The 16,285-nt window shown below is 38.6% G+C and overlaps 1 protein-coding gene across 1 annotated transcript; it reads left to right on the top strand.

The window, feature by feature from the left end:
- The first annotated feature begins 38 nt into the window (after positions 1-38).
- rab22a (RAB22A, member RAS oncogene family) lies at positions 39-15,177 on the top strand. Its single transcript, XM_004547612.6, has 7 exons — positions 39-364; positions 1,924-2,003; positions 3,155-3,236; positions 6,690-6,761; positions 7,993-8,099; positions 8,599-8,708; positions 10,955-15,177. The coding sequence occupies exons 1-7, from the start codon at positions 179-181 to the stop codon at positions 11,050-11,052; spliced, it is 735 nt and encodes a 244-aa protein (XP_004547669.2). The 5' UTR covers positions 39-178; the 3' UTR covers positions 11,053-15,177.
- The last annotated feature ends 1,108 nt before the right edge of the window (positions 15,178-16,285 follow it).

Here is a 16,285-nt window from a genome sequence, read left to right as displayed (position 1 = left end):
AGAAAGGAAGAAAAAAAAAGCCGAAGCAGTCACGTGATCGCATGCCGTAGTTCAAGATGGAGACTCGGCGATGTGGTGGAGGTAGCTGTTTACAATAATCACAACATGGCAAATACGACGACCTGCAGGACGTTTTAACGTTTACAGCGAGAGTTGTTACCCAACCTAAGATGTGCGTATGCCAGCTTCAGAACACGATGTTGTAAAGTTGTTTGTAAACAAAGACCACCTGAAGAATATTCAAGATTTAAAAAAAAAAAAAAGGCAAGCAGAGGAGAAAACAGCCAATGATCTTCATCGCAAATTCGATGTGAGAGAGGAGATCGATATGGCTCTGAGAGAGTTAAAAGTCTGCCTCTTGGGGGTGAGTAAGCATCGATATTTTTCAATCTGATTGTACATATGCACACTTTAACTGGAGCATTAATGTAGCTGTCCTGCTCTACTTCCACATAACACATACCTATACTTCTCTAATGGACCGTAATGAAAATTTCTGATATAGTGAGTGGCAATACAACCTCAAAATAAATAGATCTGCGCCAGTGATGACACTCATGCTTATCTACATTGAATTACACTCAGTAGCTGCACAAGGCATCAATCACTTGATCAACGTCCCATTCAAATTGTATTATCCACTACTGAAGGAACATCCTCACATCTTCTTTTCTCTGTCATCCACTTACAGGATTACATCAGCGTTGACAATATTATTACTCAAATTAGAAAATAGTCAGCCTGCTGCTATTTTAAGAATAGATCAGGTAAATCTCAATCATTAGTGTCAATGTAAATTTAATATCTTTAAGTTCTGATCTCTTTTGGACAAAAACAAGACATTTGGCGCTGTCACATTGCTCTCTAGGAAACTATGCGTACATTCATACTCTAAAGTTGTGATAACCTGCAAAATCTCACTATTAACCCCTACAGCGGCTCTATTTTGATAGCAGGAAGACTTTGCTGGTTTGTATTTAGCGACGTCCTTTGCGTGGTGTGGTCACCTCTACCCTGTCACTGACGGTAATTTCTAACAGGAAACGTCATTCATAGGCCATGAGGGCTCTCTGAATGGAATGACCAGCATGAAAACAATGTCTGCTATGACACTGACAGTCATCTTTCAAATCACATTTTGTGCTGACTTGTCAGACAGGCCTTCCACCACCATCACTGAACAGCTTACATAAAAGTGGCTTGGGCACCTTTAGTAGAGTTTCCGTGACTCAAATCTATGGTGCGGTGAAGCTGCACTGCTGGTTTATTCGGCAGCTTACCAAAACATTTTGTGTTGATTTTTTTTGTCCCTTCATTTCAACACACATCTGTAGCTATGTTAGACAGCATTACTAGTCATTCCTGCAGTATTTATTTACAAATGAGGCTCATTAACTTAATGCATATTTTAATTGGAAATAAAGACACAACAAAACAGGATGATTAGCCATTCATTTTCTGTAGATCTACTAATAAGATTAAGATAGCATAGAGACAATAAGCTAGTTCATTAACTAGCAGACTGGAATTATGACAACCCTGATTATGTATCATTTTGGTCATCTTTAAGATAATTAAATTAGTTAAAACAAGATATGTTACTGAATAAATGGTTAACTGATGGACCACACAAACAAAACATCCATGTCTAGACTGCTACAGCAGCAGCATAAACCACCATTGTCTGTGGGCGTATCTCGTGATAACGCTCAGGTCAGACTTGTCCTCTTCTTTTTCTCCTAATGTAAACAATGTAAACCCTTTTCCCTCTTCCATAAGTAATTTACAGATTTATACCAGCAGTGGCAGGAAGGAAGAGGATCCCATAAAAATGTTTTAATATCCAGGCATATTGCCAAAGATTGTTCTCATATTCTTCAAGTACCATGTTTAGTAAGCATGATCTTTATTTTGTCTGTGCAGGATACTGGAGTTGGAAAGTCAAGTATTGTTTGGAGATTTGTGGAGGACAGCTTTGACCCAAACATTAATCCAACTATTGGGTATGTTTTGCTGCCTTCCACTTCCACAGAAGTTTTATTTTTTCCATCTCCCTCATTTGTTGTAGTTTTACAGGTCGTTATGATGCCCATTAGAGTTATCAGTTAACCACTGGCAAAGAAATGGGCATGAAAATCACTTCTTAAATAACTCGTTTGCTCCAGATTTCAAAATATCTGGACTTTCTTGTGTTCTTTGTCTGTGGCTAAACTAAGTAACTTTGGTGTCAAAGACTTTTTCATCCAACAAATTTTTGAACGTATTATGAACAATATTTGTTTTCTGACATTTTCGAACAAGGAACTAAGAAAACAGCTTTACAACTGAACTGTGCAGTTTTGACATTTAGCCTTTCATAGGGGGCGATCGTGGCTCAAGAGTTGGCAGTTTGTCTTGTAATTGGAAGGTTGCCGGTTCGAGCCCCGGTTTGGACAGTCTCGGTCGTTGTGTCCTTGGGCAAGACACTTCACCCATTGCCTACTGGTGGTGGTCAGAGGGCCCGGTGGCGCCAGTGTCCGGCGGCCTCGCCTCTGTCAGTGCGCCCCAGGGCAGCTGTAGCTACAATGTAGCTGCCATCACCAGTGTGTGAATGTGTGTGTGACTGAACGTGTAAAGTGCTTTGGGGTCCTTAGGGACTATGTAAAGCGCTATATAAATACAGGCCATTTACCATTTCATAGGATAAATAAATGAGTTTTTCTATGTTATAACATTGTACAAAATAAAATCAAATTTTTCTTGCTTGAGCTCAAGTAACATAAACATCTTTAAAACTCAAGTTTGATATGTGGTGGCAGGAATTTTTAGTATTTTTTTAAACTTTTTTGTCAGCATACTTTTTAACAGGAGAAGAAATAATAAATACTAGATACAAACAGCTGCTCCACACACTTATTTTTGGCACTTTGAAATATCTGATGATTATTGGCAAACGGGTTGTTATTGAAATTTGTTCTTGAAATCTCCAGTTTTGTAATTGAGACCAAATGTTAGTTTTGCTGTCAGACTTAAAGAATCCAGTACTGAGCTGGCTCAGATTGATGTGATGTAAATCAGCTTTTTATTGCTAGAACACAGTTTAATGGTAAACAGGAAAAAAATCTGCAAGTGTTTATTTTTCAAATCTGCAACGTGTCATGTTTCTCTTCACCAGGGCATCCTTCATGACCAAAACAGTGCAATACCAAAATGAGCTGCACAAATTCCTGATCTGGGACACGGCAGGACAGGAGCGGGTTAGTATTATGTGCTGAGGTATTAATCGTAACAGCTTCAGTGAATAGTTTTTATATTACCATCAACCTGTTTGTAGTATTGAACGGTCTACTTATCCCCACCGTGTTCTTTGAAAGCATGTGAAAGAATTGCCCACACGTACATCATTCCTTAAACCAACCATAAGAAAACTGAATACTGCAGTTAGTCATAACTTCTGATAGGGGGCAATATTTACCTTACTATAGGTAGAATTCTTCCAGTTCACTTATAATCAACTTATTTTAGTACTCTTGTTCTAAGAGTTCCTTTTCCAAATTTTAATTTAGTGAGTGAAGTCACATAAAAAAGGTTACATTTTTTCCTTTTGTCGCCTTTGATCTCTCTCCCTTCCTCCTCTCTCCTCCTCGTAATTGTGTTAGTTTTTTAGAGACAAACAAAAAAGGGAACCACTGGCATTGTTTTGTTATTTTATGTTTTCACACTTCTCCAAAGTGTTGTTTGTCAGCAGTTTATATGCCGATGCAGCTCTTCTTATCTGATCTGCTCTGCTGTGTGTTTGTAAATATACATTATGAAATATTTTGCCACCCATGCAACGGTCAGAACTCGAATCACACTTTGCAAATGATATGCGATATAGGAGAGAAGCTGTATTTTGGCGTTTTCATTTAAGCCGGTGAAATCGATATGTAGCGTAAGGAACTGCTTTCGCTTGACTCACGCTATAGCCGACCTTTCTCTGCATTACATATTCACGCCACTTCCTTTTTTATGCTCAAGGCCTTCTCCTTTTCTCATGCGTAAGACTTTCTATTGTAATGTGGTACCCCTAGTGCTGCATTCGCTGGAGAGGTGAGATAAGATGCTGCTTGTGTTTTATTCCTCTGTTTTTTTGTGGACTTCAGGGACATTCAGGAAGCCAATTTAAAATCAGACAAGAGGATAAAACTCAAGCTTTCTGAGCTCACTGGCATGCGCTGCTGCTGTATCTTATCTTTGAGCCAGTGCCACTCTACGTCATCATGTCCTCTTTTTTTCTCCTTTGCTTTCATCTGTGCAACATTTTATTTCATTTTCTTCTGGGTTATTTTTTCCCTCTCATTTTTGTTCACTTTTTCATGCCCATGTGGCCTCTCGGTTTTCCAAGTGGCTCACATCTGCGACTGAAAAAGTAGCAACATTCCTTTGGTAGGTTTCGCATGTGTCTGCGTTTTTTTTTTTTTCCCCTACAAGACTGTTGTGGTATTTGGAGGCTTTTCATGGCTTGTTTTCTAACCTCGGTGGAGCTTTGGCCTATTGAAATCTGTGGAGTTGAGAACGAGGAACACAAAGCCAGCCAATGCATGTGAAAGGAGAGACTAGGGCAGAAAGGAAAGCTCAGTGATTTCCACAAGCAAAACCCATATCTCAAGACCAGATGAGGCCTTACGAGCACATCTGAGCCCAGCTGTCAACAGCCCATCCAGGCCTCCCCCTGGAGGACTGCTCCTTTTTACAGAAAACAAGCAAAAGGGAGCATGCGTCCTAACGGAATAGGAGGGTGCCTTTCATTACACACCCAGCTTGTGGTTTCTGCAATTAATCAGTACTCACTGGGCATCACTGGGGCTGTTTTCTGCACTGCTGTGTGGCCAATCGTCTGGCCTCACTATGATTGCTCTTTGGGTTAAAACACAGATAGACCACACAGGACTGGCGGTGGTGCAGCACAGCACTGGCCAGTGAAACAGACAGCACTCTCCTCAGTGCCTCTGCCAAATATCCCAGGCTGGATTCCTGTTGGTGGACGGGGCCAGTAACAACTATAATTATGTGGAATGTGTGCTTTCCTGAGGTAACGATGTCACTCCAAGATGGATAGTTTATTCCATCGTATTGTAAAGGAAAATAGAATTGGCGGGAAGGCAGGGTCATTCCAAGTGAAGGTCTTTCTGAGACATGAGCTGTTTCTTTTAAAATAAATATCATTAGTTAATACATGACACATGGTTTTATTGGCCTGTCAAAAGCCTCAGTGCAGAATTTACTGCAAGAAGGCATGAAGAGATTCTCCCTTTGTGATTTTTCATATCTTTAAGTGTCATTTTTTTGCTCAAAAGCAGAACAAAACATGTTTAAACCCCTAATTATCTCTATTTCTTAACAGTTTTACATAATTATTTATAGTCTGTATGTGTTTCAGCAGGCATAGCAGTTCAGCAATAAACATTTGGGCTCTAAGTTATGTACAGTAAAGTATACATTAACAAAACAGTAAAATACATACACTATGGGGGTCTTGTACTCAAGAATAAAGGTAATACTATGGTCTGAAGCTACACCATTAAATCATAGTTAGGAATTTCTGTTTGTTAGGCAAAAAAAGTCAAAGAAAATAAAGTGCACAGTCTTTTTTTCTAGCCCAGAATCAACTGCAGCTGCAGGCAAAAGCTTGATCTCTGTCATTTCTAATATAGGAGAAGCTTGGGAAGTACTTTAAAATTGTAGCATAAATGTAGTTGCTTTGATTAGTGGAAATGAAGCTAAATCACTCACAAAATCTGCCGCCTGTTTGCAGATCTCAGTGCTCTCTTTTGACTGGTGTATCAGCTGCATTTAACCTCATTTGTTCCCTTCACATGTGGTTGAAGGTGTTTTTAAATATTATGACAGATCCCATTGTCGAAGTTAGTCCTTACTGTGCACAGAGAAGTATTTTACCAACAAAATACCAAATCCTGGCAAACCCCCAGCCTCCCAGGCAGCTATGGATTTAGAAATTTTTGCACATGCTGCTTTGATTACGCGGAGCTTTCTGACGTATTGGGCTAAGATCACATGTATAGTGTTCCATAAATATCCAAACTCTAACAGCTTTTGACACTTTCTGCTCATCTTTCTCTTGATAGCTTTCACATGTGTGAGGCAGTGGTGGAAAGACTTGCCATGTGCTCATTTTGAATAAAGCCTCTTGGATTATAGGCTCAGAATCCCAGGCCTTTAGTTTGTAAAATAGTACATCTTCTGTCTCCTTTGCCTATTTTTATACTCTCTGCTGAGTTTGATACAGTTAGCATAATTGAGTTTAAAGAAAGACGTGGCGATGTAACCGTCATAGGTCTGTGCCTATATAATGGATTATCCTAAGCCTGTGAAAAACATTGTTGAATGTCTGTGTGGTGCAGCTATACTGAAATTGTATATTTGGATCTCTTTTCATATCCAAAATTTAAAAACTAGGAGGAAGTGAGAGTAAATGATCATCAGAGATGGGTTGGGATTGTTCATTGAATAGAGTCATTTTAATTTTTGTTTTTATGCTGTTTTTGTTTAATTTCACATAGCTTCAAAGCTAAAGTCAGACTCTCTGATGTCACAATAAAATCAAGTTTAATAGACGATTAAGGTTCTTGACAGACGTTCTTGACTGATATAGGATGTTAGTCATCGTTGGCTTGTTTTTTACTTGGCTGTTCTTTGTCTCCCGATAGTTTCGTGCTCTGGCGCCCATGTACTACAGAGGTTCAGCAGCGGCAATCATTGTATATGACATCACAAAAGAGGTGATATTCACTTTTCCTCAGATACTAATCATCTCATGAGTGTTTAATTCACGTGTATTGAAAGAATTGTTTACTATTTTAGCAAATACAATGTCTTTGCCATTAATGACATACGTATTGAGAGGACTCTCATCACGTGAATCATCTAGCTTCAGTTAGCTTACTGTGAAGATTAGAAACAGGACTGTCCAAAGAAAATCTCCTCCTACCACCACCTCTAGATTTCACTGGTAAACATGTCATAAATTGTTTGCTTCATATTGATGAAGAAATTCTATCCAGGTGTTTTTCAGCTTTTGAGAAAGCTAGGTTGACTCTTTAGCTTCAGGCATCTGATAAGGATGCCTCCTGGAAACAAGTTTTGGACATGTCCAACTGGGAGAAGCAGATCATGCAGAAGAGTTTATATCTTCCGGCTGGCTTGGGAACACCTTGGCGTGCCACTCAGAAGAGCTAGAGGAGGTGGCCAGGGAGAACCAGGTCTGGGCATCTCTGCTTAGACTGTCGTCTCTGTAACCGTCCCCAATAAGCAGCAGAAAATGGGTGGGTGGGTGGATGGATGCATGGACAGGCTCCCCCCCCCCTTTCTAGTCCTTACGCTAAGGCAAGATAAGTTGTACTTTATTTATCCAGACTTGGGATATTCCTGTTACCACAGCTAAAATTGAGTTAAACACAACAAACCTATAACAAGTGGCTTAAATTAAAAAGATTGGCATATTAAATAAAATACAATAAGACCAAAAATATGAAAAAAAACCCACCCAAACTAATCCATCGAGCCATCCATTGTCTTAACCCCTTATTTGATTCAGGGTCAGTGAGAGGGTGGAGTTGGGGGAGAGGCAGGGTACACCTCGGAGAGGTCACCAGTCTATCATAGGCTTAACATAGCGTAACAGACAGCCATTTACACTCTCCTTCACACCTACTGCCAATTCTGAATAACTGTTTAAGGCAGAGTACCCACAGAGAACCCACGTATGCATAGGGAGTACATGCAGAAGGGCCACAGACAGTCTGCCTGTGAGGTGACAGTGACTGCTCCACCATGCCGTCCCAAGTGAAAATAAATAAGTAATTTATCCATAACTATACCATAACTGGTTTTGATTATCTCATTTAACTCTCTTGACTTCCAGCCTGTTCCTTAAACTTCCACAGTAGATACTGTGTGCTTGTCTTAGTATTGTTTTATTCAGTATCACACCTTACTAACCTGTGCCATCAGGACTCCTTACAAACACTGAAGAACTGGGTGAAAGAGCTCCGCCAACATGGCCCTCCTAATATAGTTGTCGCAATCGCTGGGAACAAATGTGACCTGTCAGATGCCAGGTAAACCTCAGCTGTGCTGTGAACACTTCTCGTATTCACTGTGATTATGAGCCCTCATTTAACATCAGTAGAGAATTTTGTTTGGTAGAGTAGAAAAATATTGTGCGGAGGATGTATCGTGACCTTTTCTGTCAGAATAATATTTAATGTTTGCCTCAGAAATGCCATGAAGCCTGTTCTGTACTGTAAATATAGGCATATGTGTATTAAAGTCTCATTTGTCTTGACCTTTTATCATTATAGGAATTTAAAATGTAGATTACTGGGTTCAAAGTTCTAGTTATTTTTAGTGGATTTAATAAGCTCTAATGGTATTTATCCTTTCCTATGTTGTTGTTGTTGTTGGGTTTTTTTGGCTCAGACTTATCCATGAAATTGCAAAATCTTCTCCATAACGTCTGTAGAAAAACATTTGATGGTTATCAGGTCAGGCATGAAATCTGAGAAACTGTGTACAAATTGCAACATAATATTTCTGACACATCTCCCGCATCTCCAGGGAAGTGCCAGAGAAGGATGCCAAGGACTATGCTGACTCCATCCATGCCATCTTTGTAGAAACCAGCGCCAAGAATGCCATTAACATCAACGAGGTGTTTGTAGAGATAAGTGAGTGTGTTTCTTGTATATTTGGTCGTGCGGGCCCGAACAGCCACAGGATCTTGCGATGATAAATCAAGCAATGAATAGCATTTAAAAAAAATACTGTCTATTAGAGACATAATTTTGTAATGTTTAGTTGTTGTTTTATGTGTGGGAGTTGGAAGTAAAGCAGAATCCACTTAATCATAACACGTTGAGACTTAAAAAAATTGAGGAGACAAGTGGAGAGAGGAGCAGTTGATCCAGTTCTGCCAAAATAACACACAAACTAGAGTTTCACTGAACAAAAAAACAACGTACACTGTATATAATGTACATATTTCTCTGATAGTTTTCACCACAATCTTACTACGAATACTTTAGAGCCATGGGTAGTACTTTGTAAATACACTGTACACTCAAAATTAAAGTGATTATAGTTTGCCTGAAGAATTCTTATGAGCAGTTATACTACTTGCTAAATTAACAAGCTTACAACTCTACTGGATACTCGGGGTATGTTTAATGAAACTCTGGTCGGTCAAGATTAGTCAGTATAAAGTGAGAAATCTCAGAACATAAAGAAATTAAGGAGTATTTATTTGAAAAAACCCAATTAGTAACATGCAACATGAACACAACTACTCTGCAGTAGCTTTCGGCTTCTTTTTGAAAGATGCTTTAAAAGAAACCGATGTTTAGTCTAAACTCTACTTAAAGTTTTATACCAGGAGTCCCAGATGTAATAATACACAATGCAGTATTTTGTACTGCTGTCACCATCTACAATGAATACTACCATATCTTGCAGTGCAGTCAAACTTGAGCTTCACTAAACACTAAACTGAGACATATCTACGCTGTAGATATGTCTCAGTTCCATACTGCATACAAGATGGACCCAGACCGTTATTAAGGCTACTCCTATTAAAACCTATTTAAAACTAAAGATTTAACCATTAAAATCTATTTTTGGGGTTTAGGAATGCAAGCAAATAACTGTAATTTGACAGCCTAATCAAAAGTACTTACGTGTTTTACTATTTTTCCTGAATTTTTGTTAACCAGAAAATTTGAACAGTCATGGATAACAAAAATTAAACTGTAGCATTAAAAAATATCAATTAATGAATTTGCACAAAATGGTGAATTAACCATTACAGAAATATAAAATATAATTTTGGGTAATTACCAGTACTGTTCATTTTTGGATGGTAGTTGAATATAGGGCTGTGCGATATGACCAAAATCTCATATCCCGATATAAGAATTCTATCGTCCGATAACGATATAAATCACACAAATGTATCATTTTCTGTAAATTCTGTGAATCTCGGGCAGCTCGACTTGCGGGAAGTGTTTCGAGTCGAGTGTTTTAACCGATGCATGAAACTATACATTTTTAGACATAAGTTGTAAAGGCCGCCATTTTCTTTGTGAGTATTTATTACACTGCGTGCTGCGGGGAACAGCCTGTTCTAACGTTTGAGTCTAAGGTTTATTTTTTAGCACCTGGCGGCTCTTTTTTAATTCTCATGCGTAAATAATCTGCTCTTTCACGTGATTCAGTTTATTTTGAAAAGTCTCAACAGGATCTTGAGCTTTATTGTGAAAGGTTTATGTGGAACATAAACAAGCAGACACGCGATGCTGTTGCCGTCATTGTTGCTAACCACAAAGCATAAAAACAGGCGCTTGTCCATCTGTAGTGTGGTTATATTAAATATAAGAGAAAGAGAGAACTTTAAGAAATTAATATAGCCACTACAGTGACCGTCAAAACGATGAAAAAATATTGCCGTAAAGAGTTTATTTTGCGACACCACGAAACAAACGATAGCGTAAAATGAAATGATAGACATTTTTATATCGTCATCCGATATATATCGTTATATCGAACAGCCCTAGTTGAATACATTTGTTATACACTAATTCATGCAAAGCTACCTTAATAGTCCAAGAAAAAGAAAACAAGTAGCAGGAAATGAACACAACAGGTTCCCTTAAACATTATATAGAAAATCACCAGTGTCTAAAATGTTCACTGTATATTCCTCTATGTAGAACTTCTCTGGAAGTGTTAGTGAAGAAGTGAATGAGTGCATTAACCTGGGACACAACTACAGTTTTATTATAAATGCTGTGTGATGTTGCACTAAACAAATCTTTAAATTTGAAATAAATAAAATATTGTTTAAGAGTAAAAGATAAAAGTGAACAACCTGAAATAGAAAAGGGTAGGCTGATACCTTTATGTGTGTGTCTTCTCTAAGGTAAGCGCATCCCTGTTGTAGACGAAGCTGGAGGCTCTTCAGCAAGAGGTTTCAAATTGGGTCGTCAGGCCTCAGAGTCTCGCAGGACGTGCTGCTGATGACGCTGGTGACTGTCTTCCCTCCCCTCCAACGTGACCTGTGATACAAGCTTTGCCCATTTTCTTTTTTCTGGCCTGCTTCAGCTTAAAGCCACGGCAAACCCTCAAACGCCTGCACCACAGACACCCGAGTGGGTCAGTGACACTCGGAGAGTTGTAGCAAATATATTTTCATGGCAGTCAAAAACAGCAGGTCATTGTGTTTTGTTTGAAAACTCCTAGCCGGAGAAAATCAGTTCTCAGGTTTACTGAGAATTAACAAACAGCGATGCCAGTGACATGCATACATGCAATTTTCTCTCTCTGGTGCATTATAACTCTAAATTCCTCAGCTTAACTGTACATCTACAGACTGATGGATGCATTCAGTCGTTTATAATTGTACATTTGTACAGATCTACTATCTTTCAACCAAAAACATGAAATGAAGTGGTTAAATCTTGAAAACTTATTTTCATAGTACTTAAGTTATTGCCTTTCTTTTGGGAGATCTCTCTCCAAGCATTCTGAAAGAACCAAAAGTGTGAATTTAATATTTTATATAAGATTTTGAAGGAAAAAAAATGATGTTAGTCATCCTAATAAAAAGCCTGGCTCTCCCTGTGATCCTTTCATCGCAGCGTCAGTCGTTTCCAGCCACAGTCCACTCCAAGAAGGATTGTGCACGCTTAATTTAAATTTTATTGTGTGATTGCTGCTTTAACCGAGGCAAAATACCAGTGGGATGTTTTGATGTAAACCACAATCACACAGTAAAAGAAGCAGAAATGAAAGATGTGTGGGAGCCTTCTTCCTTTACATTGGAGAAATAGTTCAGCTTTTTGGAAAATTGATATTGCTGTCATGTCTAAATGGTAAATATGTGGCTGGAGCCAGGAGAGAGTCAGGCTTGGTGTTTTTAACCGGCTGACTGCCAGTGGTTTATACGTGATGGACAGACTCCTGTTGTTTGTCTAGCACTCTGCCGGAAAACAAATAAGCATTTTTCCCTGAAATTTAGCTTTTCCTTTTATTGTCAGCTTTGATCTTTTTCTCTCTGTGGCTTAGAAAGATGTTTTCACTGCCACTTGTTCCCAAGAATGACAACAAATTTCACCGTCTATGATTAGAGGAACCTCATTATCAGACCCTCCCTGTGATGGTGCTGTAATCAGGACAAAATACTCACTCTTGATTATTATATGGTAAGAGTTCCAGCTGCTCACATCTGTTCCCCATTTCCCTTTATAATCACTGAAGAAGTCTTTACAGCATCCTGTGTATGAAGTGCTTCATAATGCCCAAGGTACAGAGCATCCTGCCAGTCCCCCTTTTTTTTCTTATCCCATTGTAACGTTTCACTGGCAAACACGCCTGTCTTTACTCTTTTGCTGCTACTTTACAACACTTTAACAAGGGAGGTTGATTTTTGTGAGGACTTGCCAAATTCTTTAATTGTCCCATAAACATTTTTCATCTTTCCTTTTTTGGTTTCTTTTTTTTTTCTCACCACATAATCAGCCCCAGCTCACACATCCAATGTTGTTTTACTACTTGGCCTCTGATGAAAATAGCAAGAGCTGGAAACTAAACCTCGTCGAGAGGAAACTCATATTTTAGAGCTTAAATCTCCCGTTAGGAGAAGGTTATGGGTAGAGAATTAGACATGGCGCTGTGTCGACATGCTGACCCCTTAATGAACCTTGGCCTGTATTTTGTCCTGAATTACACACTGTGTGCTTTGTTCCAGAATCTCCTTTCTGATTTTCCTTTTCTTTCAGCTTTTCTGCCTTATTCTTCTAAACCCCAGGCTCTCGATGCACGGCTGAACTGAGATCTGGTACTGTATACCACGTATGTCCTTCGGATCCTGTTGGTTGTGGGGTCATATTGTGATTGGTTTAGATGCCATAATTCCTGCAGCAATCTTTATGTGGGTTATAGACTGTATATGAAAGATGACATCATCCATTCATTTCTGGATTTCTCCATTTTAAATGCTCAACTTTTTCTGGCAGATCGTGGAGTGCTAAGTTAATGCTAACTTGGTTGACTGGCTCCATTGATAAAATACTTGAATTTTAATCACTAAAACTGACTCACAAAAGGTTTAGCCAGACTAAGCACAGCAGGGGCCTTATTATCTGTTTGATAATTCCAATAAAAGTTATTCTAAAAGACGTCAATACCGCAAACATAGTGGAGAGCTCCAATTTATGCTTGTGTCGGCACATCTGGGACGCTTCAAACCCCTAACTTTAACCAAATCAGAATGATTATAAGAGAAAAACACTCACCCTTCCAGTTGTTATGAAAGAGAAAGTTAGGTATATAGACCACACATATTTGTTGAACTTTTGAGGCTGTTGATATGCTTGTGCCAAAGATGAAGGTAGACATTGACTCCTTTTTGGCCTCAAGCAGCCACTAAAGAAACTGCAGGAAGAGTTTTTGATTCATTGTCTTTAATGAAACTTGTTATCCCACTGAAACTTTTTTTTTTCCCCATAAGTGAATTTTTCGGGTGTTGTCCCAAAAGTTTGACTCATAATTTCAAGTTATTTTCTCAGAGGTCTGAAATTTTGAGATAATAAGCTGAAATTTTAACTTGTGGGTAGTAATTTTTTTTTTTTTTGGGGGGGGGGTTCAGTGGCCAAAAATAGCCAGAATCTCGCCCAGTCTATAAAAAGGTTGGCCTGAAATCTAAGTCTTGAGCCTATACTGACTAATTTTATCCTTATCTGAATCTCTTGAGTCATTTTATTCCCCAAACCTCTTTTCAAAATTTGAAAAAAAAAAGGTACAGATGTGAGCTTAATTTGTTTTTCTGTCCACACAAACAACTATTTGCCTTGCATCATCTGAAATGTTTCTGTTACTGATGAGTTGTGTAGTGAGTGGTGCTGCATAATGTTCAGGAGTTGGGAGTCGAGTGCAATAGAATTAATTATGACACACTCTAAATGTGACCTAAAAACAAGGGAAATCAGTCCAGAGTGATCCTCGTGTAAAAATGCAGTCTTTGTTCCTTTTTCTTTTATGTTGATTTAATTGCAGTTTTGCTCAAAAATACAGACTGGTGACAAATTAAAAGAAAAACAGTCATAGTAAGGCATACCACATACCACCAAGACAGCTTCAAAGCAAGTTCCCACCACTTTCCATGATCTCTTTAACTCCAATGGAGGCATTGGACACCTTTTATTGATGAAGATTAGTGTTAGGGTTAATGAATAATTGATTTTAAGATTTTTCACTTAATTTGTCACCCATCTGTAGTCGACCGGAGGGGCAGTGTGACTGGGTCAAACCTTGAAAGCCAGAGGAGAAAATGTAAACTTTTAATTGGCTCTGCTATCTGTGATAATTCACCCAGCACTACATTAAACCTACATTAACTCGAGCCAATACTTACCACAGTGTTACCGATTTTTATTCAAAAGGGAAATCACGCTGTTACATTAAAAGCTGCACTTTGACTTTTTTGTATTGGCTCATATTACTAACATTCTGCCTGTAGTGTGTTATCTCTGTGAAGTCACTCGATGAAATAATTCTGTAAAGCCTCAGACTTCTTAATATCCCCTGATGTTGCTTTAGGTTTTGACTGTGTGTTTGATTCTTATTGCCAAATAATGTCAAAGCCATGTTACCACAACACGCATACTTAACCTCTTCTGTTTTTAAAATTCTGATTTAAGTTAAGTGCTAATCACATGACTGCTTAGAATGTTTAAGGTTTGATTATTAATTATGCCGCACATTATTTCCCCCCATTTGGAAACACGAGGCATGAATAGAAGTTGTGTGCCTGTAGTTTTGCATTGGAAAAATATCGATAGTCTTGGGCTGGCCCTGGGAATATGCTTAAGCTATGTTATGTATCTTTTACAGTGTACATATGTACCATCAAACTGCACACAAATCAATAACTCTATTCGAAGCCGGATGTGTGAAGAAAAAAATATACCTGTACACCATTTGTAGTAAAATCATCAGCAGTGTAGTTACCATATTTAGCTTTTTGCTATATTTCATACTGATTGTAACATATCCCTGAAAACACTTGTTTGCAGTGTAATTCGAAATGCGTGAAAAGGGAATTGTCATTTGTTTACTAATAAAAGATTTCCAAAAATAAGTGTATGACTGCAGCCTGTAGGAAGTGTTCTTTCTTTTGTGTGCAGATGTGTGCATTTCGATGTTCCTTAGGATACAGTGATGGTGTTAGTGACTGTTTATGCTTTTCAGTTAGCAGCCAGCTGCAGGGCATATATATATATATATATATATATATATATATATATATATATATATATATATATATATATATATATATATATATATATATGAATGACACTTGAGATATGTGGTTGACAGGCAGATGGCTGAGAAGGAACACACATTTAACAACCTGTGAATACTTATTAAACAGAAATATATACAAAACATTCAACTTATTCAGTGGTTGAATTTTAATAGCACATTTTTGGGATTGGCAGCACGGTGGTTAGCACTGTTGCCGCACAGCAAGAAGGTCCTGAGTTCAATTCCACCATCAGGCCGGGGTCTTTCTGTGTGGAGTTTGCATGTTCTCCCCGTGTTTGCGTGGGTTCCCTCCGGGTACTCCGGCTTCCTCCCACCGTCCAAAGACATGCAGCTTGTGGGGATAGGTTAATTGGATAATACAAATTGTCACTAGGTGTGAATGTGAGTGTGAATGGTTGTCTGTCCCTGTGTGTTGGCCCTGTGACAGACTGGCGACCTGTCCAGGGTGTACCCCGCCTTTCGCCCTATGACAGCTGGGATAGGCTCCAGCGCCCCCCGCGACCCTGAAAAGGATAAGCGGAAGCGAATGGATGGATGGATGGATGGACATTTTTGGGATTGATCAAGTCAATATAATGAGTAGAAATTCTGCACTATGTCTACATATTTATACATCTGTAATAATTTAAGGCACATCTTTCATCACATTCAGAGATGCAAGCAGATCCCCTGGTTTAATTAGATGTGACCAGTGTTCAGTAGTCATTAATTTACACCGGTATTCAAAACATTCAACATGTTGGGACATGAGATCACAGTTCATTATTGTGCCACCATGATTTTTTTTTCCATTTTCTTTTTTTAATTTTCTGGACTACACAATTCAAGTTGATTTTGATTTCCAACAATTGTTGCAAGAAATAATCTATGAAAAACAATCTCATTTTCCCTGGATGATTGAGCATGCATCAAGATATGAAAAACT

The sequence above is a fragment of the Maylandia zebra genome, linkage group LG5 (assembly GCF_041146795.1).
Source record: "Maylandia zebra isolate NMK-2024a linkage group LG5, Mzebra_GT3a, whole genome shotgun sequence".
Classification (NCBI taxonomy): domain Eukaryota; kingdom Metazoa; phylum Chordata; class Actinopteri; order Cichliformes; family Cichlidae; genus Maylandia; species Maylandia zebra.
This window is presented reverse-complemented; position numbering and strand designations above follow the sequence as displayed.

Excerpts from the sequence above, each read along its gene's own strand:
- rab22a (XM_004547612.6), top strand. The coding sequence starts at position 179 with ATGCCAGCTTCAGAACACGATGTTGTAAAGTTGTTTGTAAACAAAGAC. Across the intron at positions 6,762-7,992 it reads TATATGACATCACAAAAGAG|GACTCCTTACAAACACTGAA; the intron begins GTGATATTCACT and ends CTGTGCCATCAG. Across the intron at positions 8,709-10,954 it reads CGAGGTGTTTGTAGAGATAA|GTAAGCGCATCCCTGTTGTA; the intron begins GTGAGTGTGTTT and ends GTCTTCTCTAAG.